The sequence below is a fragment of the Panthera tigris genome, chromosome A2 (assembly GCF_018350195.1).
Source record: "Panthera tigris isolate Pti1 chromosome A2, P.tigris_Pti1_mat1.1, whole genome shotgun sequence".
In the NCBI taxonomy this organism is placed as follows: domain Eukaryota; kingdom Metazoa; phylum Chordata; class Mammalia; order Carnivora; family Felidae; genus Panthera; species Panthera tigris.
The window spans coordinates 61618369-61642220 of record NC_056661.1 but is presented as its reverse complement, the minus strand read 5'-3'; the positions used below and the strand labels follow the sequence as shown (position 1 = coordinate 61642220).

Below are 23852 nucleotides of genomic sequence, written 5' to 3'. Positions count from 1 at the left end.
TGCACTTTCCAGGCTGTATTTATTTCCCCTGTTCCGTAGAGGCAGGAGCAGGGAGCTCGGAGGAGTTACAAGTATTTACACCCAGCGACGTGAACGTGTCTCGTGATATACAAATCCACACGGCGGAGTGACCGTGTAGAAGGATACATGTACATGGAATAAATACACAGCTTTAAATGTCAGCAACACGTGTGCTCATATACACATACACACACGGAGAGGGAAGTGTGTCGTTTCTAGAGTATAAATATGCTACGTACTTAAATATTTCTGCGGGGGCGGGGGTGCAGGGGACGGACGACAGCACAGCTGCTGGCAGCTCTATCTGCTAAAATACTGACTGCAGTTGGGGTCGCCTCTGACCTCCACGGACCCCGGGATCTTCTCCCTGCTCCATGGGTAGACACACCAGCAGAGCCCCGGCTCATCATCCAGCGACGTCTCGCACTGCAGAGGCAGGACACGTGAGGTGCACGGTCAGGGGTGGCCCCCGTGAAGCTGGGGGGGGAGGGGCTTCGCCAGCACCACGGCTGAGCGCCTGGCCACGGGCACGCCAGCTCGCCGTGGCCACGACCGTAACCGAGGGCTCACCCAACACCCTCCTGCCCAGCTCTCCCTGTAAAATGGAGACCGAGGCCGAGTGTGCAGTCGACGAGGACGTCACGCGTGTGCGGAAGGGTACGGTGTGTGCACGGCTGTCTGCTCTGTGGCCCCAACAGTGGGGTCGCTGAGCCCAGGAGTACATCCCATGGGTGGCTGCCATCCCCTTGGACTCCCGGGCAAATTCCTCATCAGGAAAGCTCTGCCTCGTCCTCAGTTTCCCCTGGCTACACCCCCAGAGCCTGTGTTTCACTGAGTCCTAAAGAGCCCCTGAAAATGAAGTGTAGGCTTGGTTTTGATCTCATGGATTATGTGGCAAGCTGGAGGACGCTACTGTATTTAACCAAGTTCGTGGTTTCCCGTTGTGGGGAGGAAGGCAGGAAGCCATGTCCAAGGGGACACCCTCTCTCCTAAGTCCAGCTTCCTCCTGTGTTATAGATGAGACAGACCTGGAGCCTGAGGGGCCTGTCCCCCACCTGCTCAGGCTTGACCCAGAGCCCCTGGCCGAGCGCAGGGTCCCCCACTGGCCGTGACCACTGAGCTGGTCTTCAGGCTCCCGGGATCTGGCCGCCCCTAGTCCCAAGGGGTGGCTCTTTACTTAATGTGGTCGGTTATGGGGCTTTACGGTGCATATTTGGGACTGGCACCCTCCCTGGCGAGGAAAGCGGGATTTTGCAGGGATGCCCCGGCAGGGACGGTCCCCATGAGGATAGCCCTTGGCAAGGCGCACACCTGTCTGCTGTGATAGAATCCGTTCTTGCTGCAGTTGGGCAGATAGAATCTGTAAAGCTGTCCTGACGACTGCTGTTCCTCGTTCAGACGGCCCAGCACCTCGTGGAGATCCCGATGGCAGGGCCCCTGGAAGATCAAGAAAGTGGACTGACGGGAGGGGTCTGGGAGGCTCTGGGGGCGGGCCAGAGCTGCCCCCCAACCCGTCGGAGGAGGAGGCTGGCGTCTCTCTGAGCTGTAAAGATGAAGGATGGGGTGCCCTCCCTGAACGCAGGCCACACAGCTGCAGGGAGACAGAAGCTCCCCCACCCTCGCGGCCTCTCCCCTACCCCTCTGCTCTGTGGGGGCTCCACAGCTCTTCCCACAGCACAGAGTTCTGGATTATGAACACCTTTCCTCTATTTCATTATTTCACAGAAGCCAGATCAAACGAGGATTAAGCCGTCCGCCTGGCACTTGGAGGTAAGACGGCACTTTTCTTCACACTCCATCACTTCCAGATGAGACCCTGAAGCATCAGGGAAATGGGTCAGAACCTCTGCTTTTCTGGGTGTGCCTGGTGGCCAGAGCAATGTTCTCGCTCTTTTCCACAAACCAGCTCTTCGCGCCAACTCTGGTTCTTGGTCGCCCTCCCGTGGCAGAATTGGAAATGGCCGTCGAATCGGATGGGACCCGGCAGTTTGAGTTTAGCGGGGACAGAGTTTCCGCGTGGGAAGATACACGTTCTCGAGGGGGACGGCGGCAGAACCACACTTTAATGTGGCCAGAGTCATAAATTTTATGTTATGCGCATCTGACCACCATTTTTAAACGTGGACGGGGCATAAAGTCCTGTGCTGAGCTCCAGGGCCCGGGGCCAGACGCCGCAGCCAAAGCCACCTGGCAGGCTTCTCTGCTCAAAGTCTTTGCAGGAAAAGCCAGACAAAGCTACTGTGGGCAGCGTCTACCCACCTTGGGAAGGAAAGCGCTGATTCCTGGGGCCCCACGGAGCCCACCTGCCCTACTGGACACCCGCCCGGGCCTCACCTTCCACGTGTCGACCTGAGTCCCGCTGTTCATGTAATTACTGATGGCGTTCCAGAGAATGTGCATGTCGTCGTCAGAAGGGGCCATCAGGTGGAAATTCTCCAGGAGCTCCTCCTGGGTCATGTCTGCACTCTCGGAGGACGACATCACATCTGAAAGATTCAGCACCCGGACCCGTGAGCGCTCCCCGAGCACCTTGCCTGCTCCCTCGAGTGTATCCAGGTGGGGACCCCAAGGGTGATCGAACTTTTTTTTTTTTACATTTATTCATTTTTGAGACACAGAGAGACAGAGCACAACCAGGGGAGGGGCAGAGAGAGAGAGAGGGAGACAGAATCCAAAGCAGGCTCCAGGCTCCCAGCCATCAGCACAGAGCCCAACACGGGGCTCAAACCCACAGACCAGGAGATCATGACCTGAGCCGAAGTCAGACGCTTAACAGACTGAGCCCCCCAGGTGCCCCTTGCCCACTTCCTCTTTAAAGATGCATCAGACAGTTTCCAGGAAATGTGACGACCCAACAGCAATTCTGTGCTTTGGGAGTCTGGCAAGGGCCTCCTGGGTTTTTGCTCCTAAAGCAGCTGGTGGGGGAAGCCACTGGCTTTCCTGCAGGGCCCCTGGGGACCCAACTCCTTTGAGGACCATTGAGGTGACTCCATTTTACTGATTCTGAAGTTGGAGAACCAGCAGAAAAACGGGGTCCCTCCTCGGAAGGGTCATGCACCCTAGTGAATTCCTACCAGAGTACGGGACTGCGGGAGTCCTCGGAGAGTCACAGAGGACGTGCGTCTGCCTGTCTGCCGATGGGGAGGTGGGGACAGGGGGTAGAGGAAGGGGTGTTTCCTCTGCTTCCCACTACAAATAAATCGCTGCTAAATTCAGGAAAGGTCTGATTGTCCTTGGAGGCGACATACACATCAAACACTGTTTTTCTATGGTGGTGAACGTAGCGAGGTTTACAGCCTGCGTTCACATTATGTTCTGTAAACACTGGAAAAGCACAGTCTGCACAGGAGTCCCTTACAAAGGACATTCCGAACCCTCCCCAGGGGTCCGGCAGGAGGGATCCCCACGCCAGGCCTCCCCAGAGGCTCCAGGCCCTGGAAAGGAGGGCCGGCCACCCTCCCCCCAGCTCCCCCACGGGGCTGTGGGGGCCCTCCGCCTCTCCTCCCCTTTCCTGGGCACCTCCCGCAGGACCGCGGTGGTGGGGCTCGTCTGGGTGACGGAAGATCCTCTCCCCTTCGAGCTCTGGCCTCGGGCCGCTTTGCTCCCGACCAGCCACTCCTTCGGTGGAGCCCCTGCCCCTGTCCACCCTCCCTAATCTGTCTTGTGGGAGGACGGGGGGGGGGGGGGGGACCCCGCAGGGGCGTCTGTCATACCTGTGTCACCACCGGTGGGCACGCAGGTGCCCTGGCCGCGGATGAGGGCTTGCAGGGGCCGCTGCTCCCCTGGCAGCGCCCGGCAGCTGAGCCCGCTGGCACAGCGCGCACTGGCCACGCCACAGGCGGTGCCCTCAGGCAGCGTGCACAAGGAGCAGCAGCCGCAGTTGGCGGGCCGGGCGCTCTCGGTGCAGGAGTCAGGCACGGGCGGGCAGAGCGCCAGCTTCTCAGGCGAGCAGGGCGCACACTGCCAAGGCTGGGGGGCCCCGGCGGTCGCGCTGAGCCGGGTGGCCAGCAGGAGCAGAAGCGGCCAGGCGCAGGCAGCGGGGGCCCCAGGCATCATCGGGCAGCTGTGGCGGACGGACAGACGCTGGCGCTGGCTGTGGGCGGTGGGGGCGCGGTGGCTGGTGCTCGTGCTCGGTGCTCCCTGGGAGCCGCGTGCACCTTATGAAGGGTGCGGGACGGCCCCGCCTCAGCCGGTGGTTAATGATTGCCAGTGCTGCGTGCTTAGGGCTGGCGTTCAAAATAAGTTTGGAAAAAAAAGTTTGTTTTGCTCGTGCGCCCAAGGCCCTGCGCAAACCGTGGGTGGAGAGAGGGTTACCGGTCCAGGTTTCCAGCCGTGTTTGTCCTGTTGTTACTGTTCTGACCTGGAGAAAAGTGCAATTGTAACCAGGAGCCCACAGCCAGCGCTTGCTTTGTTCATGGGCATCCCCCTGCCCGCCAAGCAGTGTGGTCGTCCGCAGACCCGAGGGGAGCAGAAGTCAGGAGCTGCGCGAGGCCAGCCCATCTGCCAGTTTTCACACGGGGAAACCAAGGCCCAGGGAGAGGGAGGGAGGAGCCCTGGGCAGTTTTTAGGACGAAGCCCGTAACTACTTCTCCGTCTGCAGGAAGGCCTCCAGTCCCACGGCCTGCACTCATCACAGCCTTTCCCCTGAGGGAGGCTGGGAGGGAAGGGACATTCCCCCAGGGCTGGTGCCACCCTCCTCCCCAGGGTCACCTCAGCCCCCAGAGACCGCTCACTGGTTTCCAGAAGGGACCAGGACTCAGAGCCTGCGAAGAAACAGGGCCAGGGCTGCAGAAAGGAGCCCAGACCCCGGGCTTCCTGACTTTCCCACGCAGACCAAATTTTTATCCAGCCTTGATTAACGAGTCTTTTTCTTTAGTGAAAACTGCCATTTCTTGGCTATCCTCTGAGGTTGCAAGGAAAAAACGTCATTGTACCTTTAAAGGCAGTGAGAAGTGGGCCCGCCCGTCCCCAGGACCAGCAGGTGGACGCCAGGTCCCCGGAAATTAGGCGGCTGTTAACAACAAGGGGGCGGCTCGACATTCACACATAGAGAAATTCCCAAGACCAGTGAAGTTTTACAAGTTAAGAATAATTTCCCCCGGACAGTACAGAATATGCAATGTCTGTATAAAAAAGGCAATATGAATAGAGACATGTCTCTGTGACTCTAAATTCACGGAAAGGGGGGGGAAGAACAGGTAAGACACCGGGATCAGTGCCTGCCTTGGTGGGGACGGGTGAGAGATCAGGTCCCTGAGGGACTGGCCTCCCCTGTGCACACTCTTACCCTTCTGGATTTACGTTACTAGTGAATACGACACCATTTCACACAGTCAGACACTTGCATATCCTTCGCATCATCAACCTCAAGAGTAACCAAATCACAGTTAACCTACCAGCTCCCCCTGCAGCTACTGGGCCGGGCCTGGGGCCTGGCGTAAGCACCCTCGTCTTTGCTCTGCTGTATCCCTGGCCACGGCTCCAGCTACAATCAAAACAAGGTCGGCGGAAATCACCACAGTTACAAGTTCAAGGTCGTGTTTGTCATTATTTTTACAGAGCAAAGTTCAGCGTCTGGGTGAGGAGCCAACCGATGCTTTCGACTACCTGAATGCTAGTTTTCATGTGGTTTCCTCAATGATTCCATTCCCTCAAGAAGAACTTGTGCTCTGAATTTTCTCTGACTTGCCCCCCTCAGAATCTGTGGGGTCCACCTGAGATGGTCCCTTAAAGACATATGTGAAAGAGAAGGCAGTCTGATACACATTCAGGGCCCGCCTACTGTGTGTGGGCCAGTGCCAGCCCTGGACAGTGCACCCTGTTGTGCACTTGCCCGGTGAGGCCCCCACCCCCACCCCCGGTCTCGCTCGTCCAACACGTAGTGGAAGTTCCTCTCTGTGTAGGTTGATTTCCCAAATGTCAATTGCCACTCCTTGCCTCAGAGGAGTAGTAAGAAACCAAACGGCCACCAAACCCAGAGAGAATCTCTCCTCTTCTCTGGCCACAACAACACAAGTGGGGCAGGTCCTCCTAGAGGCCTCAGGGGCCACCTGTCTGTCTGTCCTGTGGGTGGCTGCTCTTGTCAGGGGTCTGAGCCTGTCTGTGAATCCCAGGTCCTCCTGCCCCCCATGGGCGTCACGGCTCTGGCCAGCCTTCCACGCCCCCAAGTCCATGCCACCGTGACTTCTGTGACTCCCGGTCAGAGGCCACTTTGCCCAGTCACCCCTACTGGAGAGGTGCAGGGTGCAGGGTGGGCCAATAGGGAGCCCCTATCGTGTTATGCACGTCTTACGCCCTCGAGGCCTTATCTGCCTCCCCTAATCCCTAATCCCTCCAGCAGCCACCTCTCCCAGCACCTCCCAGCACCTGTCTTGAGTGTCCATCTAGCAACCTGTCCTTCCCCCAGCAGAGAACACGAAGAGGGGGGGCCGTCCTCGCAGTCCGCGCAGGCACGGGGCCAGGCGCGGAGGACGGGCTAGCCGATCACCACGCGCAGCCTGGCAGGAGGGATGCCCCGTGAGGGCTGATGACAGGCTGGTCCTTGACATGACTGCTTTCCTGGAGAGTCCAGAGCGGGGCGGCCAAGAGCAGGAGAGAGGGCACCGAGCCATGCATGGGTACTTCCCACAGAAGGTGCCAGCCCAGGCAGGTCTCGGAGGAGAAGCAGGGCCTCCCCAACAGTAGAGTAGGTGAGGCAGGGAACAGAAAGAGGGCCGTGTGCTCAGGAGACCCAGGGGTCTCCTGCCCAGAAGCTAGAAAGACAGCAGGTGGAACAGGAGACGAAGGCCCTAAATATTGTGCGACAGGCTCAGGTCCTGTTGTTAAGGCCCAGAGCCACCAGGGGAGGGTCTAGGCAGGGCCAGGAGTGTTGGTCAGAAGAGAGCTCCAGAAAGATCCAGGGCAGCAGGCCCAGAGACCAGAGACCAGCACTGAGACCCTCCTTCTCATGTCCCTTTAGGCTGGGCGCCCTGCCCCTCTGACCAGTGACTACTGGACCCAGGAGCCACGGAGCCGGGAGAGCAGGGGCAGGGGGAGTGGGGATCAGGGTTTCCTATAGACCCACTGTATGCAACTGGAGCCAAGCCATGCTCACCAGCATTGCCAGAGGACCCTCTCTGGGATCTCACCATCTGGGGTGAAGCCCACTGTGGCCCCATCACAGCCTGTGGGCATCCAACGTCAGGGAGGGTCACAAACTCCACATTCAGCGGTAATCGGGGTGTACCTGCGGGGGCAGAGTGGAAAGGCAGCCTGGGGGTACACACGGGAAGCATTCTGTGCCAAACACGTTACATCCACCAGGCAAGAAAGAACTTCAGCCTCGTGGAGTCCCAGCCACAGGGGGATGCCATGGCACCTCCGGGGAGACAGTCTCCACCTCCACAGGGCAGGAAACCGCTGCTCCAGGTTGAGAAAAGCAGAGCGGGTGGCCAGCGCCCCCAGGCAGACGGGACGTGAAGGGCCTGGGCTGCACGCATGGTCTTCGCCAGTCCCTTCTGGGCGCTGCCAGCCTATCGGCCTCTAGCCGCGGGAGCTGTGGGAACAGGTGTCAGCTGCTGCGTCCAGGACTCGGGGCACAGCCTCTGGGCAGGTCGGGGAAGCTCCGGGCCTCCCAGCAGGACTGTCTGCGCTGGCACCTAGGATTTCCACATCCTGGCCCACTGTGCTACCTTCCTGGGCCTCGGTCTCCCCACCTGTGAGGGGGCACTGTGAGCCCTGAAAAAAGGGGCGGGGGCCCCCACCCTGAGCTGCAGCATGGGACCCCACAGGGGTGGGGGCATCGCCAGATGATGAAACCACACAGACTCTTCCGTCACCCAGGTCGGCCTCCACACCGCATGCCATTTACTCACCAGCAGCCGGAAAATTGGGCAATCCGAGCTCACAAAAACAATGCGGGGTCAAGGGCACAGTGAAACTCCCAACAGGCGGGACCGCGTCATCCAGAGGCCCCTCGCGGGGAAGTTGTTTTTAACCTGCGGGGGGAAGAAAACAAAAAGATGTTCCCGACCAACACCGGGCATGATGTAAATCCGTGCAAGCCCCCCGGCGATGCCCTGTCCCCCGAGTGTGAAGGCACCGTCCTGACACGGAGGCACACCCACTCCCCGCTAATCAAGGTGGGGATGTAGCCTTGCTCCTGTCACATCCACATAGCCCAGATCCTGGACACAGGCTCCCACTGGCACACCCGAGACCAGTGCCCCAGGGGCCCCGGGAAAGGAACAGGGCTTTCCTGGGCGATGGAGGGCACCCAACCTGCGTGCACAACCCGTGGGCCATCGGGGTACCAAGTGCAGGTACGTGCGCGGTGCCCAAACATTCCTTCCCGTGACCTGCTCCTGAACGTGCGACCCAAGTGTCAGGGCCTGGAGCAGCGGGCCTGGGTGGAGACACACATTCCCAGCCCCTGGGACATTGACTTGGGGGACCCCGAGCTCCAGCTTGAGCCTCGGGCTTAGGAACCCCCTCCGCTCTCGCTGCAAGCGGCCTGCGAGAACCCGAGGGTGCCGCTGGGGAGGGGGTGACGAACAGGGGTGCAGCAGGCAGGTGGGTGGGCTGCGCAGCACGGCGCAGGAGCTGACAGACCCCCAGCTCGTCCCGGGGCTGCCCGCCCCCTCCCCACCGCAGGCGGACTCCCAGGGGGCACTAGTGCCCTTCACTGCCCCGCGTGAACCTGGGGCCCTGAGCAGCCGTCCGCAGGGAGTGTTCGGGGAGCACTGGCTGTGATGTCCTGCATCTCTGGATCAGAAGTGTCCGCGACTCTGCGAGGAGAGAACGCTGCACAGACCGGCCCAGGGCCTCCTGGGGGGGGGGGGGGGGGCGGGGTCCCCGCTCTGAGCCCTGGCCTGGGGCTGCGCTCTGCACCCAGTCACCTAACGGGTCCACACCATGTCGGACCCTCCCCAACCCGGAGGACCTGTCTACGGGCGGGGGGCCTCTCCCACCCGCGGGGCAGCAACAACGTGGGCACCGGTGCGGCCAGGCCTGGGGGGACACGGCTCCGCCAGTGGGGCGATCTGCTCACAGGAAGAGGGCCGCGTGCAGAGGGGAGGATCGTGGGCAGAGGGGAGGATCACCAGCAGGGCGTGAAGCCGCTGCTATGTTACAGTCTAGTGCATCACGTGGGGGCGTCCCCCCATCACACAGCGGATGTCAGGGCGTCTCCGCCACACCACGGCGCGGACGTCACGGGGGCGTCTCCCCTACGTCACAGGGCGGACCCCTGGGGGCGTCTACCCCACGTCACGGCGCGGACGTCAGGGAAGTGTCTTCCCTGCGTCGCAGCACGGACGTGGTGTTCTCCCTCATGGGGGTACTGTCACCCTGGTCACGCTGTGCACGCCACGAGTGGCATCCCGTGCTGGTCCCCACTTAGTGTTGATGGCGTCTCTGGGCGATTCTAACAGGTGCTCACTTCTACCTCCTTGTGCTAACTTGCGTCCCCAGATGACGTGCGATGTGGAGCAATTTTCATGGGCTTGGTTGCTATCTGTTTGTCTTCTTTGGGGATGTGACCACGGCCTTTGGCCATTTATTAATCAGGTTGTTTGTTTTCTTGTTTTTGAGTTTTAAGAGTTCTTGTAACATTTTAGGTAACAGTCCTTTATCAGATTCATCGTTTGTAAATATTTTCTCCTGGTCTTTGGCTTTTCTTCTCATTCTCTTTGCATTTTCTTTCATAGGTCAGAAGTTTTTAATTTTATTGAAGTCCAGCTTCTACATTTTTTCTTTCATGGATCACGCATTTGGTAGTGAAAAGCTCGTCACCATACCCAAGGTGATCTGGGTGTTCCCCGTGTCATCTTCTAAGGGTTGATAGCTTTTCATTTTAAACTTAAGTCTAGGGGCGCCTGGGTGGCTCAGTCGGTTACGCGTTCGACTCCAGCCCGGGTCATGATCTCGCGGTCTGTGAGTTCAAGCCCCGCGTGGGGCTCTGTGCTGACAGCTCAGAGCCTGGAACCTGCTTCTGATTCCGTGTCTCCCTCTCTTTCTGCCCCTCCCCTACTCATGCTCTGTCTCTCTCTGTCTCAGAAATAAATAAACATTAAAAAAAAAAAACTTAAGTCTAAGATCCATTTGACTTAATTTTTGAGAAAGGTATAAGGTCTGTGTCTAGGTTCATATTTTTGCATGTGGACATCCAGTTTTTCCAGTGCCATTTATTAAAAGAATCTGTCTCTGTGTTGTATTATCTTTGCTCCTTCATCCAAGACCAATGGACTGTGTTTACTGTGGTTCTATTTCTGGGCTCTCTAAACTGTTCCATTGTTCTGTTTGTCAATTAATTCAGCAGCACCCCTCTCTCTGCTCTAGATGCATATGTTACAATTACTGTAGCATTGCCATAGAGTCTTGAAGTTAGGCAGTGCCAGTCCTCTCTCTGTTCTTCAATATTGTGTCGGCTATTCTGGGTCTTTTGCCTCTTTTTTTAAACTTTAGAATCAGTTTATCAGTATCTACAACATAACTTACAACAACCTTGATTGGGATTGCATCAAATCTGTAGATTGAGTTGGGAGGAACTGACATCTTGAAAATATTGAGTGTTTCTATCCATGAACATGGGATGCCTATTCTCCATTTAGTCATTTGATACCATCCATCAGAGTTTTGTAGTTTTTTCATACAGATCTTGTATATGTTTTGTAATATTTATACATAGGTGTTTCATTTTGGGGGTGCTAAAGTAAATGGTGGCTTTTTAATTTCACATTCCACTTAATCATTGCTGGTCTATTCAAAAAGGATTGACTGTATCTTGCAACCTTGCTTTGATCACTTAATAGTTCCAGGAGTTTTTTCATTGAACCTTTTTGTCATCTGCAAAGAAGATTTTATTTATTCCTTCCCAATTAGTATACATTTTATTGCCTTGCCTTGCCTTATTGCTTCAGCTAGTAGTCCCAGTGTGATGTTAAAAAGCATTGATGAGAGGGGACATCCTTGCCTTGTTTTGATCTCAGTGGGAAAGCTTTGAGATTCTCACCATTGACTGTGTTTTAACTTAGGTGTTTTTTTTTTTTTAATTTGAGAGAGAGCAAGTGGGGAAGACGGATGGGAGGGAGGGAGAGAGGGAGAGAGAGGGAGAATCTTAAGTAGGCTCCATGCTCAGCTCAGAGCACAATGCAGGGCTTAATCCAACAACCCTGGAATCATGACCTGATCCAAAATCAAGAGTCACTCAACCAACAGAACCACCCAGGTGCCCCTTAGTTTAGGTTTTCATAGGTATTCTTTATCAAGTTGAGGAATTTCTCCTTTTTTTGTATTTTACTGAGTTTGTATCATAAATGGGTATTGGATTTTGTCAAATTCTTTTTCTGCCTCTATTGATACAATGATATTTTTTTCGCCTGATGCAAGGGGTTACCTTAGATGATTTTCAAACCTTTTTATTTTGTTTTATTTTATTTATTTAGAGAGAGGGCATGCACGCAAGAAGGGGAGGGACAGAGAGAGAGATGGAGACGGAGACAGAGAATCACAAGCAGGCTCCATGCTGTCAGCACAAAGCCCGACATGGAGCTCAAACTCACGAACCCGTGAGATCATGACCTGGGCCAAAATTAAGAGTCAGACACTTAACCGACTGAGCCACCCAAGTGCCCCAGATGATTTTCAAATCTTGAACCAGCCTGCACATCTGGAGTAAATCCCACTTAGTCATGACATATAATTCTTTTTATACATTGTTTTATTTGCTAGTATTTTTAAAGGAATTTTTCATCTGTGTTCAAGAAAGATCTTGTAATGTCTTCATCTGTCTTTGGTATTATGGTAATGCTGGCCTCAAAGAATGGGTCAAGAATTATTTTCTCTGCTTATATTTTCTGGTAGAGATGGTGAAGAATTGGTATAATTTCTTTTTTAAATGTTCAGTGGGATTCACCAGTGAACCTGGTACTTTCCATTTTAGAAGGCATTCTGACAGTTTTGTTTTTTTTTTTACACATTTGAATAGTTTCAAAGCAGTGTTTGGGATATGATATTTTGCACTTACTTGATTACTAATGAAGTTTACAGGGTTGTTGTTTTTTTTCTTTTCTGTGTTGTTTTACAAAAAGTATTAGTCATTAGCCTCTAATTTATACCCTGGGGTCAAATGCAACTATAAGCATAGTGATTGCATAGAATCTGTCCAAGGAATATATGTGTTGGATATGGGATAGTAAAGTCCATGGGACACAGGACTAGATAGGAATGGGGCTTAGGAAGAAAGTTCATTGTACTCTGGGTCCTAGAGACAGGAGACACGGCATGCCACTCAGGGCCACCGGGAGGCACCAGCATGATCAGGAGGAGGGGAGAGCCAAGCCCACGGTCCTTATCGGGGTTTCCACGGGAAAGGCAGGGCAGAGGAGGAAGAGTGGCTTAGGCGTGGCTACCTTGAATAATTCCAGAGGGCTGTAGGGTGTCCCCAGTTACCTGGCACCTGGCCCTGGAGTGACGAAGCCAGAGAGAATCGTCCCCTGGGCCGCGCATCCAGATGGAGGAGGAGGTGTGGCTCTGGGACGCCTAGTTCCCGTATGGAAGGCAAGCTCCCAGCTGGATCCTTTTCCATCTCCAAGGATCGGCTAGCCCCAGGCAGGCGGGGAGCCTCTCCCCAGCCAGAAAGACACCAGAACATCATAACATACAGAAAATACAAATATATATCCAGTGCAGAAGCCACAGTCACTCAGGGTGCTGGAGTTCTGAAAGCCCCAAGCCAGGTGGAAAGGAAAGGCCGGCGGTACCGTGGACGCAGCTGCTGTCGTTGCCGAGTTTACCGCCTGCCGGGCGCTGCTGGGGGGCGGGGGGTTCCCTGCACACAGTCAGCAAGCCCAGCGCGCCGTGCTCACTGACCCAGGCTGTCTGCATGTCTTGTCCAAAGCCCACAGCTTCAAAGTGACAAGAGCCAGGCTCTGAGCCGGACTGTCCGACACCAAGAGCATTATTTGCACCTGTGATGAAGGTCTCGGTGTGGCGGGCCAGTGGGCACGTGTGCGTCTACAGCTTGGATTTGAGTCACACCTGAATTCAGCCTCAGCACAGCGAGAGGTGTCCAATTCCGGGCACCACACAAGGAATGTGCTGGGCCCTTGGTGGGGACCTCCACGGACTGGCCCGGACCCCCATGCTTCTCCTCAGAGGGCTGCCCGGTGCGGCAACAAAGGGCACTGGTGACAGGTGACACCCGTGTGCCAGACTAACGTGACCCTAGACATACTCTGTGGATTTCAAAATTGTTTTTGGTCACAAACACAAACAGAAGAGCCTTACGCTGCACTCAGAGCACTGCCCAAGTGCCAGGGGGTCAGGGCACCCTGGGGTTAGAGGTCAAGGCACCCTTGGGAGCCAGGAGGACAGGGGCCACTTGGCCTGACACGGTGAGGAGACATCAGGACACTGGGATGTCAAGGCAGCCCCACCTGGTTCACTCCAGGACTTTGAACAAACTCTTCCCCTTGGTGGCCCTCACTTTCCCCATCGGGAAAAGGATGGACTGTACAGGGGGAGGTTTTTAAAAATTATTACTAATTATATGTCATGGTTACATAAAAATGAAATGGATTTCAGTGATGTTAAAATTCACCCATCATCCATTTCCATGAATCCACAAGACCGTGAATCTTTCTCAGTTTCTGCAAGGCTGACCTGGTGTGTAGATGAACTATGGCAGAGGCTGTTCAGGTGGGCCCCTAGCCTCTTGTCTGCACCCCTCCCCTCAGTCCCACTCCCAGAAATGCCTGGGGGGGGTGGAGGGGGTAGGGGGGGTGGGGTGGGCTGGGGTAGGGTAGAGGAGGTAGGAGGTGGAGTGGAGGGGGGAGGAGGGAGGGGGTAAGAGGTGAGGTGGGCTGGGGTGGAGGGGGTGGAATGAGGATGGAAGGGGGTGGGGGTGGGGTAGGGGAGTGGGATGGAAGGAGTAGGGGGAGGGGTTGGGGGGTGGGGTGGGTGGAGGAGGTAGGGGGGATGGGGTGGGGTGGGGGGAGTTCCCAGCAGGGGGTACCAGATGGGGTGGGGGTGGTGGAGGTGGTGGAGGGGCAGGAGGGAGCTCTCAGCAGGGGGAATGGGGTGGGGTGGGATGGGGTGGAAGGGTTAGGGGGGGCACTCCTGGCAGGGGGCTAGCACAGGCCCCAGGAGCTGCCCTGATGCCAGTCCCGGAGCCGCCAGGGCCCATCTGACAGCCGGTGCACCTTTGTCCCGCAGGGTTCTGACAACCACCCAGCGCTCCGCTCCCTAGCTCGGGACGCAGGGACACGGACCTTGCCGTGGGTGCCAGGGCGGAGTGACGGTGTCCCCTCTCTAGCTCACTGTGACAGGCAGGTAGACCACCCGGCGCCAGGCGCGCTCGCGGGGCTCAGGTTCCGGCGTCCACGGCCCCGCGGCCCTGACCTCTTCGGGCCAGAAGCGCACACAGGTGCGTGGAACCGACCAGGTGGACACCCTCAGGGCTCGGCCCGCCCGCGCCCCTCCCTGCGCCTGCGCCGCCACGGGCCCAGGTGGAGGCGGCGCGCAGGTGGGGTCCCGCCCGCGGGTACTTCTGGGACCGGGCTCGTGGGCCTGAGGCTGCAGTGGCTGTGTCCTCGCCGAAGCGGGATGGAGTCCGGGGCGCAGGTAGGCCGTTATGGGGGGCGCTGGCGGCGGGCGGGTCCGAGTCACCGCGCGTCCCCTGATGTGGGGCGCCCTGCGCTCAGACCCGAGGCGCCTTCACCTGACACATCAGACAGGTGCCGGGTCCTGCACCTCCGCCCCTCCCCCAGCCCGTCAGGGAGGCCGGGTCAGTCGGTGTCCGCCCCGCGGGGAGCCTGTGCGACGCCCGTTCCGCGTGCGCACGGAAAAGCGGGGTGCCGGGCTGGGAGGGGTCCCCGGGGGGAGTTAGAGCCTGCCCTCCAGAGCCCTGTGCTGTGGCTGGGAGGGGACCCCTCGGACACTCCCCAGGCCGGTCTGGGCAGCTGCCCCGAGTCTCCCCGAGTCTCTGCTCACCTGGTTCCCTCTCCAGACAAGCGGGGACCTTTCTCCTGTCCTTGCCCATCTTCATTTGCAGCTAGGTAATGTCTTCCCGTGGTGTCGGGGTAAGGGACTAAACAGGTATGGGTGTCCCCTCAGCCTTCCCCAGCCCCCACCACAGGCTAAGGATGTTTTTATGTTTTACTAGAATGTTACATTTGCAGTTTTCCTCAGTTTGGGGGGGGGAGGGTGGGGAGGAGCCTGTACCCAAAGCATAGGGACCTTTTCTTATCAGTGCATGAGAAAAACGTGTGTGTGTGTGTGTGTGTGTGTCCGTCCATCCATCCATCCATCCATCCATCCATCCATCCATCCATCCACCTGCTCAGGGTCTTTGCATGTTTGTTAGGTTTTGGTTTTTTCCTGAGTCTGAGGAGCATTAACCTCTCATTTACCTTTCATGGGAGGTGTGGGCTGTGTGTTTTCACTGAGTACATTGCCGGTTTGTCTTTGCAGAAGTTTCAAATGTATTTATTTTAACGTATTTTCCTTTATGGCTTCTGTGTTGTGAGCTATCATTTGAAAGCCTTGCTTCTGACAAGATTTACAGAGAAATCACCCATATTTCTCTCCAGTGCTTTTATAGTTTTGTTTGTTTGTTTGTTAACATTGACCATGGAGAAAAGAGGCAGGACTGAAATAAAACAAAAGTGTTCATGTGGGGGTCTCAGAATTGTAGTTCGGGAACAGCGCAAATCATGTCCCCCCTGGGGACAGAACTCAGGGTTTTTTTAAGACAATGGGGAATGTTGGTCTATGTCAGTTTTGATTGGTGTTGGCCGCAGAAAACTCAGATTGGCTGAACAGAATTGTTTCTAAGTCTCTCACCAAGCAAAGTCCATTATGGTAGTAGGTTGCAGGGTCTTGGGGTGAGTCCTTGGAGTTTATGGAGGTTGGCACAGTTCAAAGTTCATGGTTGCACCATGAGAATTGAGTGTGAGCTGCCCCCGCCCCATGGCCTCCTGGCTCCCTCTAAACACCCTTGACATAAGCGACCCCATTTCATTGCCCCTCTCACAAAATTTACCCCTTCTATCCATTTGGAATTTATCCTGGTGGAGGATCTAACAATCCAATTTGTTTCAGATTTTTCAAAATTATTCTGTTTTTATTTCTAGTAACCTGTGAATTTTTAAAGAATATAATACTCAGTCCCTTGTCATTTATTTTCATGTGGGGTACAAGGTAGAGGCGTGGCTTTGCTATTTTTTTGTTTTCCTAAGTGACCAACCCAGCAGAACAACGACATGCAGTGGAAAAAACTCCCTTCCCTGCTCATTTGAAGCCCAGCTCTCCAGGCAGTATTCCCACATGTGTGTCTAGATCATTTGCATTGCCTGTGTATCGCTACAGACACACGCTTCTTTCTGTAAGCTGTCAGCGTCACAGCATTGTCTAATCAAAAATGTATCAAATTGTTCTTATGGAGAAGCCTATCGACATTTGGTCGTTTATTGGCTCAGTTTGCTTTCCTGAACAGGCTAGTTTGAAGTAACTTCTGCTAATGAGAAAATGTGTCCCCATTCCCCTGTAGTGTCTTTTTAGCAGAAGCCCCGGTCTCTGCTCACACCCCACGTGTGCCCTGAGCCTGGTCCCTGTATAAAGTAGCATGGCCTAGCATTTCCCTTTACAAGCACCAATTGCCTTCATGGGACTTGGATCGTTTCTTTCTCTTTGATCTACCAGGGGCTACAAAAATACATAAATAAAATGTGGGCTTGCCTCAATGACTTGTTTATTTCCGTTTCTCCATACGTCTCTGTGGATTTTGCTCTGTGTTGATGCTACGGTATGTGTTGCAAAGGTAATTCCAGAAGGAAAACATTTTGGCTTTTGTTTCCTATCACACTGTGGGGCTGTCTTGGGTCTTTTTCCACGCATTCGGCCTTTTCCAGCGATGACATCAGAGGCACTGCCTGTGTTTACTTGGTTCCTCCCTGCCTGGCCTTTCTTGTCATCCTGCTTTGGATCTTTCAGAAGCCTTCTGTCTCCCACACAGCTTCACATACGCGCCGCAGCTGGACGTGTTTTCGAACCCAACGCCAGCCTGCTGGCAGGCGAGCGTATTCTGTTTGCCTTTGCTGCCAGGGCAAGGGTGCCTGGACTTCGACTACCAAAGAAGATGTGCACGTGGAACATAGGTGGCGAGGAAACGAAAAGGCGTTTGCCCCTGCTGGTCGTTAAAGCCCGCGCCGCTGGGAGACAGCGCCGTTCACCTATTAGAAAGCCGCAGAAGGTGTCAGGAGTGGACAGCCCCAGGTCCTGGGAGGGTGCGGAGCCCCTAGAATTCTCCCATGCACCCACGCCACCCGACGACAGGGCAGTTGCATTGAGAGACCGCTGACTCATTCTCTGGAGCAAATCCAGTTCGGGCTGTTTGAGTTCACGTTAATCAATTTCTAAAGCTTTTGCTAAAGGAAACAAGGTGCCAGGAGCAGCCCAGGAGCTACACAGTTGAAGCTCTGCAACCGGCCCCCTCCCAGGAGGGCACTCCAGCCTGGCTTTCTGACTCAGGGGCCGGTGGGGGTGGGGGGGGTGCCTCCTGCGGGCATACATGGAGCCAGACCTGTTTTCTGTTTCCAGCTGGGCTTGTGCCTCCCCGAGCCACCCAGTGATGATGCGCTCACCTCCTAGGAATGCTCTGATTGCTCCCTGAGGTCAGATTTTGAATGCCCGGCACCTTCCACTGAGCACGTTTCTGCAAGACCCAACCCCTCCCCCCACACTGCTTGCAGACTGTCTCCTGCCCTGGCCTGGCTCTCAGCCCCTGTGGGAAATTCAGACACCTAACTCTGTTCTCACAGCATCTATGCCGTGTGTCTCATTCAGAGAGTCGGGGACGTGGAATATCATCGGTGATTTCACACACCCTTGTGTATCAGGATTCCATTTATGACACAAGAACTTCTTTGCGTTCGGGACACATATTCCGTGGTTTTATTCTCTGTTACAAATCGCTAACAGAGCAGGACCAGAGAGAGGTTGAAATTGGACTTTCTAGTTTTCCTTGTTTCTCTGTTTGACTTTAACCAGGACGGCCAGACTGCAACCCCACGGGAGACCCCAGGGCCCTGGCCCACAGAAACAGACCGCCAACATCTCCCTTGAGCCGCTCAATGCCGGTGTGATTTGTTAGACAGCAAACCGAAGGCTGCTGTGCGGTCTCCCTCCCCCGCAGCATCCCGAAAGAGACAGCGGGAGCATCTGCGCTTTCTTCCAGGACAAGTTTAGCCCTTGACCAGTTCCACATCGTTAAAATGCTTTTCAGCTCTGCCTCCCCCAAGTCCCTACCCAATCACTCCCCTTCATGCACGCATCACAGCGGGAATTCAAGGACCACAAAGTGGCAGTGTGGTACGCCGGCCGCTGGCGCTGTTCGCGCCCTGTGTGGAAGCCGGTGGACATGCCGCTGCCACGCCTATGGTGCCAGCAGGCTTTCCAGAACATCGGCGTCATTTCGTCTTGGAGATTTTATACACTGCTCTTTTGAAAGAGTTCTGCTTTCTCCTGTACCCTGTGCGACAGCCACTTTCTTAATGGTTTGGGGCAGCACTGTCAGCAACGGACTCTATCACTGGAAACTGCTCTTCCCACCACCGAAAACACACATGGGACATCCTGCCAAGGGGGATCCAGCTTGGAGATGAATAGTGACTGACGCTGCAGCGAACAAGGCAGTGCTGTCACTTCTTCAGGGTGATGCATTCCTTCCCTTTGGCTACGTGCCTGGGGGTGCAATTGCTGGGTCGTCAGTAGTTCTGGTAACCTTCTGAGGAAACTCCACACTGCTTTCTATAGTGGCTGCACCAGTTTGCATTCCCACCAGCAGTGCACGAGGGCTCCCCTTTTTCTGCATCCTCACCAACACCTGTTGTTTATGTTGTTAATTTTAGCTTCATTGACAGGTGTGAGGTGATGTCTCATCATGGCTTTGACTTGAGTCTCCCTGACGATGAGTGACACTGAGCATCTTTTCATGCATCTGTTGGCCATCTGGATGTCTTCTTTGGAGAAGTGTCTGTTCGTGTCTGTTGCCCATTTTTAATTGGATGATTTGGTTTTTTTTCTCTCAAGTTGTGTCTCTCAAGTATGCCTCACATACTTTGGAGATTATTCCTTTATTGGATTTGTAGTCCACTGATACTCTTCCCCACTCCATACGTGGGATTGGACTTCACTTTGAACATGACCTAGCATGGTAGTAGATTGGCTAGATGCAGTGCGGTGCTAATTAACAGCACGAATTGATATGTATTTAAAAGACACACGAGAACTGCTTACAAAAAACAAACTGCTCAATCTGTCACATAGTTTTGATGTGACAGCTTTGCTTTTTTTTTTATGTTTATTCATTTTGAGAAAGAGACAGAGTGGGGGAGGGACAGAGAGAGAGGGAGACAGAGGATCCAAAGTGGGCTCTGTGCTGACAGCAGAGAGCCCAGTGTGGGGCCTGAACTCCTGAATCATGAGATCATGACCTGAGCTAAAGTCAGATGCTCAACCAACTGAGCCCCACAGGTGCCCGAAGTGACAGCTTTTCAAGGAGCACTGTGCAGACCATGGCTTTATAATGATGATAAAACTATTTGCTGAGTACAGTGTGTTAGCATCTAGAAAAAGCCGTGAGCACAGGAGTGTGAGGGGTTCCACCAAGGCTTTGTTCTGGAGGAAGAACCAGCCCTGACAAAGCCACTGCTGCAGACCGGGGTCTCAGGACCCAGGATGGGGACGCTCTGTGTCCCCCTACCCTGCACACCTGCCCGATGCATGCACCTCCGCCCAGACTCCTGCTCCTTTATGTTGAGTGTAAATGTTAAGATGAATTCACTGATGACGTTTTTGCAGTTTTCTCCTGAAAACAAGTGTCTTTACGTGAAAACCGTCTGTTTTCCGGTTCTATCATTAAAACCATTCTGACTGGGGCTTGGTTTTGACCAAACAGCAGACCAGGCGGAGCCAGAGGAGTGCGGCCCGCCCTGCGCTGGGATCTGTCTCTGGGCGGTGCACTCCCCACCCAGGGGCACAGGCCCAGGAGGAGGGTGTGCCCTCAGAGGCTCGCTGCCGTGACCTTGTAGAGAAACGACCTCCGTGCTCCGTTTCCACAGGTGTCTGGGCTGAAGTCCACCGCAGAAGATGAGGGTCCTTCTTCAGTGACGAGTCAGCTGTCCCCGAGAAACGTCCCAAAGCATAGCACCCCCCGGGATGCCACGCCCAGCCTGCACAGGAGGCCACCAGGCCGTGTCCCCTACTGCCCGGAAGGGAGCCCCGTGGCTGAGTCCCCGCTGCCCGAAAGCCTTTCCTGGAGCACCATGGCCACCCTCCGGAACCTGCAGCTCTCTACCGTCTGGCCGGCACCCACCTCCGACCCCTGGGATCCCGAGGAAGATCCTCTTACACCCGCCTCGGTCACTCGGAGGCAGCAGCAGGCAGAGTCCCGGGGAGCACGGAGCCGGTCTCCACACTTGAGGTTTCCCGGGGTCCCCAACACCTCGGGGAAGAGAAGGAGGGACCCAAAGGAGCTGGCGGCTGTGGTAGGATTGTCCTGACCCCAACCCTGTCCCTGTGCCCCTTACCCTGTCTCTGTGCCCCTTTGTCCCTTACTGTGTCCCCACCCTGACCCCAACCCTGTCCCCGACTGTGTCCCTGACCTGACCATGTCCCTGTGTCCCCACCCTGACCCCAACCCTGTCCCCAACTGTGTCCCCGACCTGACCCCAACCCTGTCCCTGTGTCCCTGACGCTGTCTCTGTGCCCCTGACTTTGTCCCTTACCGTGTCCCCACCCTGACCCCAACCCTGTACCTGTGTCCCCGACCTGACCCTGTCCCCGACTGTGTCCCCACCCTGACCCCAACCCTGTCCCTGACTGTGTCCCCGACCTGACCCCAACCATGCCCCTGTGTCCCTGACCTGACCCCAACCCTCTCCCTGTGTCCCTGACCCTGTCTCTGTGCCCTTTGTCACTTACTATGTCCCCAACCTGACCCCAACCCTGTCCCTGTGTCCCTGACCCTGTCTCTGTGCCCTTTGTCACTTACTATGTCCCCAACCTGACCCCAACCCTGTCCCTGTGTCCCTGACCCTGTCTCTGTGCCCTTTGTCACTTACTATGTCCCCAACCTGACCCCAACCCTGTCCCTGTGTCCCTGACCTGACCATGTCCCTGACCTGACCCCAACCCTGTCCCTGTGTCCCTGACATCCCTGTGTCCCCAACCCCTGTCCCTGACTGTGCCCTTAGCTGGACACTGGCCCTGTCCCAGCTTAGCCCCACCCCATCCCCACCTGGGGGCTCAGGGCCCATGGAGGTGGCTGTGACCTGAGAGAGGGCAGCTACCCTTCCCTTACTGCTAGACCTTTCTGATGTCCTGGGCCTGCCCCACCTGCTCTGAGGGGTCATGTGACCCCATGGGGAGCATCTGTACCCCCCAGTTCCCATCTGCTCCCCCAAACTCTTGAACACGCTGCCATAAATCCTGCTGGCCTTCTTAAGGTGGAGTGGGTGAGCCCAGGAAGCTGTGGGCTCTTTCCTCGTGGCTCAGTGCAGACCCGGGGCCTCCCCCCATGTTCCCCTGGCCCCCGGGGCCCCTTTCCTACTGTGAGCTCTGCTCCCTGGCCCACAGCAGCGTCACCCTCTCCTCTGAAGCCCTTGTGTTCTAGAAGGTTCTGAGAAGGGCACTGTGGGGCTTCGGCTGGCTCCAGCTGGCCTGTCCTGCTGACCAGAGGTGGGATGTGTCTGGTGGACAGTGGGCCTGTTGGTTCCCTGGGGGAAATCCCCACTCTGCCGCCCTCAAGGCCCTTGTCCCCCCCACATCTGCTGGAACTCAGGGGAAGTTGGGTGTGGGGTGGCCTGGGCAGTGGCTTTCTCCTCTTACCCCTCATCTGCCCTCGAGATGGGTGCCGGGATCCACCTTCTGAGGTCACCGTGGGATGCCTGGCCTCCCCCGCTGGCTCCTCTCTTTGGCCTTTCAAACCCCTGTGCTTGGCTCCGCTCATGTCTCTGGGGCATTACTGGGGGAGGGGGAGCTTCCCTGGTGCCCCCGCCTGCCTTCTGTGGTCGCCTGGTTGCAGTTGGGAGCCCGGCCTCACAGGGCTGTGCGGAGCTCTACGCGCGTGTCCCTGCGGGCCAGTGGTCCTGCCTGCTGCCAGGAGGGGTGTGAGCCTGGCCAGAATATTCTGGAGCTGACAAAGGGAAGGGGGCTGAGGGTCTCCCTGCAGGGCAGATACTGCGATGGTCACAGGTCCCCACCTGCCCCCAGAGATGGGGCAGCCCTCTCAGTGCAGACACAGAGCTCCCAGCTGCACTGACTGCTCTGGCTGGTGGCCCCGCCCTCTGGTTCCACCATCTGCCCCCCTCCCTCAGCATGCCAGGGCACCAGCCTCTCCTGTTCCTTATTTACCCCCAGAGGGTTGTCACTATTTTTTACATTTTGAAGCAATTGGGAGGGCCTGCCATGGGGGCTGAGAACTTCAGACTTGTCCTCTGTGGCCCAGCCCCAGCACACCCCCCATGTGGTCTGGCTCAGCTCCCCCGCCCCGGCTCTGCTTTCTAACAGCCTGAGCCCCCCTTGTTTAGAAGCAGGGCTCATCCTGTCCCACCTCCCCACTCCCCGACCCCCAGGTCAGGGGGCCTCCCTGCCACAAGCCTGGACAGTCACCTGTCTGCCCCAGGCCAATGGTCCTACACAAGCCCAGCCGGCCCCCCAGCTACCCCTCTGCACCCTTGTCAGACCTGGCTCCCTGGTCCTTACCCACCCCTCCTGTCCCCACACCAGGATGCGGCCCTCTGGGCGGTTGGGGCACGTGGGAGCAGACGGACCGGGTGACCAGGGAACCCAGGGGGGCAGGGGTCTGCAGCCTGCACGGGCACCTGCTGGCCATATGAGGCTCGTCTCAAGCAACAGCCAGGGCTCCTGCAACGTAGGCCTTCTCAGGGACACCTCTCCCCCCACAGACAGAGCGCGTGAGGCAGTGGGAAGTCAGGCTGCTTCGGGACATCGAGGAGGCCACTCAGCACGAGCTCACCATCGAGGACGACTGCATTTTGGGGCCGGGCCAGGAAGCACTGTGTTCTGGGGCTCCCGCGGCCAGCCCTCCATCCACCGACTGCAAACCCTGATCCTTGGGGCTCCCCCGGGCCTCACCTTGACCACTTCCCTCTCCACTGTGATGCTTGGGTTGGGTGGGGGGCAAGTTAAGGCTCCCGTAACTCCGATCCCACGCAAGGCCCTCAGAAGCACCAACGGAGAGCAGGGGATGGAGGGAGCAGGTGCCCCTGCCCCCGGGGGTTCCCCAGGGCCACCCAGGGACCAGGGAGCGTGGTGAGCTGCCCCCCCCCCCAACACAGAGCTGGGGCCACACTCCCAGCAGGCTCAGGGTGCATTCCGGGGAAGTCAGACACCGCGACTCACCGGGAGGTGGTTCTGGCAGTTCAGGCACTGGTTTTGTGGGGGTGGTGAGAATTTAACCCCCTACGGTAGTGCGTTCCTGGGGCTGGGGTCCCACCAAACAGATGGGGGGGTGCGGGCCCTCTGTTGAGAGGAGGGAGCGGGGTGCTTGGGGCCCTTCAGCTAACACACAAAACCACTTGGACCTCCCAGTCCAGACCATCTCGGGCACAGCTTTGCGGGATACTTCATGGTTATAAAAACAGAGCTCGATTTTATTCTTATAAATGTGTTCATCCCCACTCTATTTTATTTTGTAATATTTATTTTTGAGACACAGGGAGAGGGAGACACAGAATCTGAAGCAGCTCCAGGCTCCCAGCTGTCAGCCCAGAGCCCGATGCAGGGCTCGAACCCACAAACTGTGAGATCATGACCTGAGTGGAAGTTGG

General features: G+C 56.3%; 2 protein-coding genes across 4 annotated transcripts; one reads left to right on the top strand and one right to left on the bottom strand.

The window, feature by feature from the left end:
- On the bottom strand, positions 1-4167 carry IGFBP1 (insulin like growth factor binding protein 1). Its single transcript, XM_042977378.1, has 4 exons — positions 3735-4167; positions 2356-2507; positions 1333-1458; positions 1-447 (listed from the first exon to the last, which is right to left on the bottom strand). Exons 1-4 carry the CDS (start codon positions 4075-4077, stop codon positions 322-324), a joined length of 747 nt encoding a protein of 248 aa, XP_042833312.1. The 5' UTR covers positions 4078-4167; the 3' UTR covers positions 1-321.
- A 10393-nt stretch (positions 4168-14560) lies between these two features.
- Positions 14561-23707, top strand: LOC122236416 (coiled-coil domain-containing protein 201-like). Of its 3 annotated transcripts, none has more exons than XM_042977376.1 (3): positions 14561-14622; positions 20121-20543; positions 22968-23707. In XM_042977376.1, the coding sequence occupies exons 1-3, from the start codon at positions 14605-14607 to the stop codon at positions 23130-23132; spliced, it is 606 nt and encodes a 201-aa protein (XP_042833310.1). In that variant the 5' UTR covers positions 14561-14604; the 3' UTR covers positions 23133-23707. The 3 variants fall into 3 exon arrangements, with proteins under 3 accessions (XP_042833310.1, XP_042833309.1, XP_042833311.1); XM_042977375.1 differs by having other exon boundaries at positions 20121-20546; XM_042977377.1 differs by lacking the exon at positions 22968-23707 and adding an exon at positions 22789-22955.
- Positions 23708-23852: the final 145 nt, after the last annotated feature.

What these genes read in the sequence shown, in the direction of transcription:
- IGFBP1 (XM_042977378.1), bottom strand. Translation starts at nt 4,077, where the DNA reads ATGATGCCTGGGGCCCCCGCTGCCTGCGCCTGGCCGCTTCTGCTCCTG. An exon ending in GCCCACCGGTGGTGACACAG is followed by an intron (nt 2,508 to 3,734) that starts GTATGACAGACG and finishes TGAATCTTTCAG; the next exon opens with ATGTGATGTCGTCCTCCGAG. An exon ending in GATTCTATCACAGCAGACAG is followed by an intron (nt 448 to 1,332) that starts GTGTGCGCCTTG and finishes CTGCCTCTGCAG; the next exon opens with TGCGAGACGTCGCTGGATGA.
- LOC122236416 (XM_042977375.1), top strand. An exon ending in CAAAGGAGCTGGCGGCTGTG is followed by an intron (nt 20,547 to 22,967) that starts GTAGGATTGTCC and finishes CTCCCCCCACAG; the next exon opens with ACAGAGCGCGTGAGGCAGTG.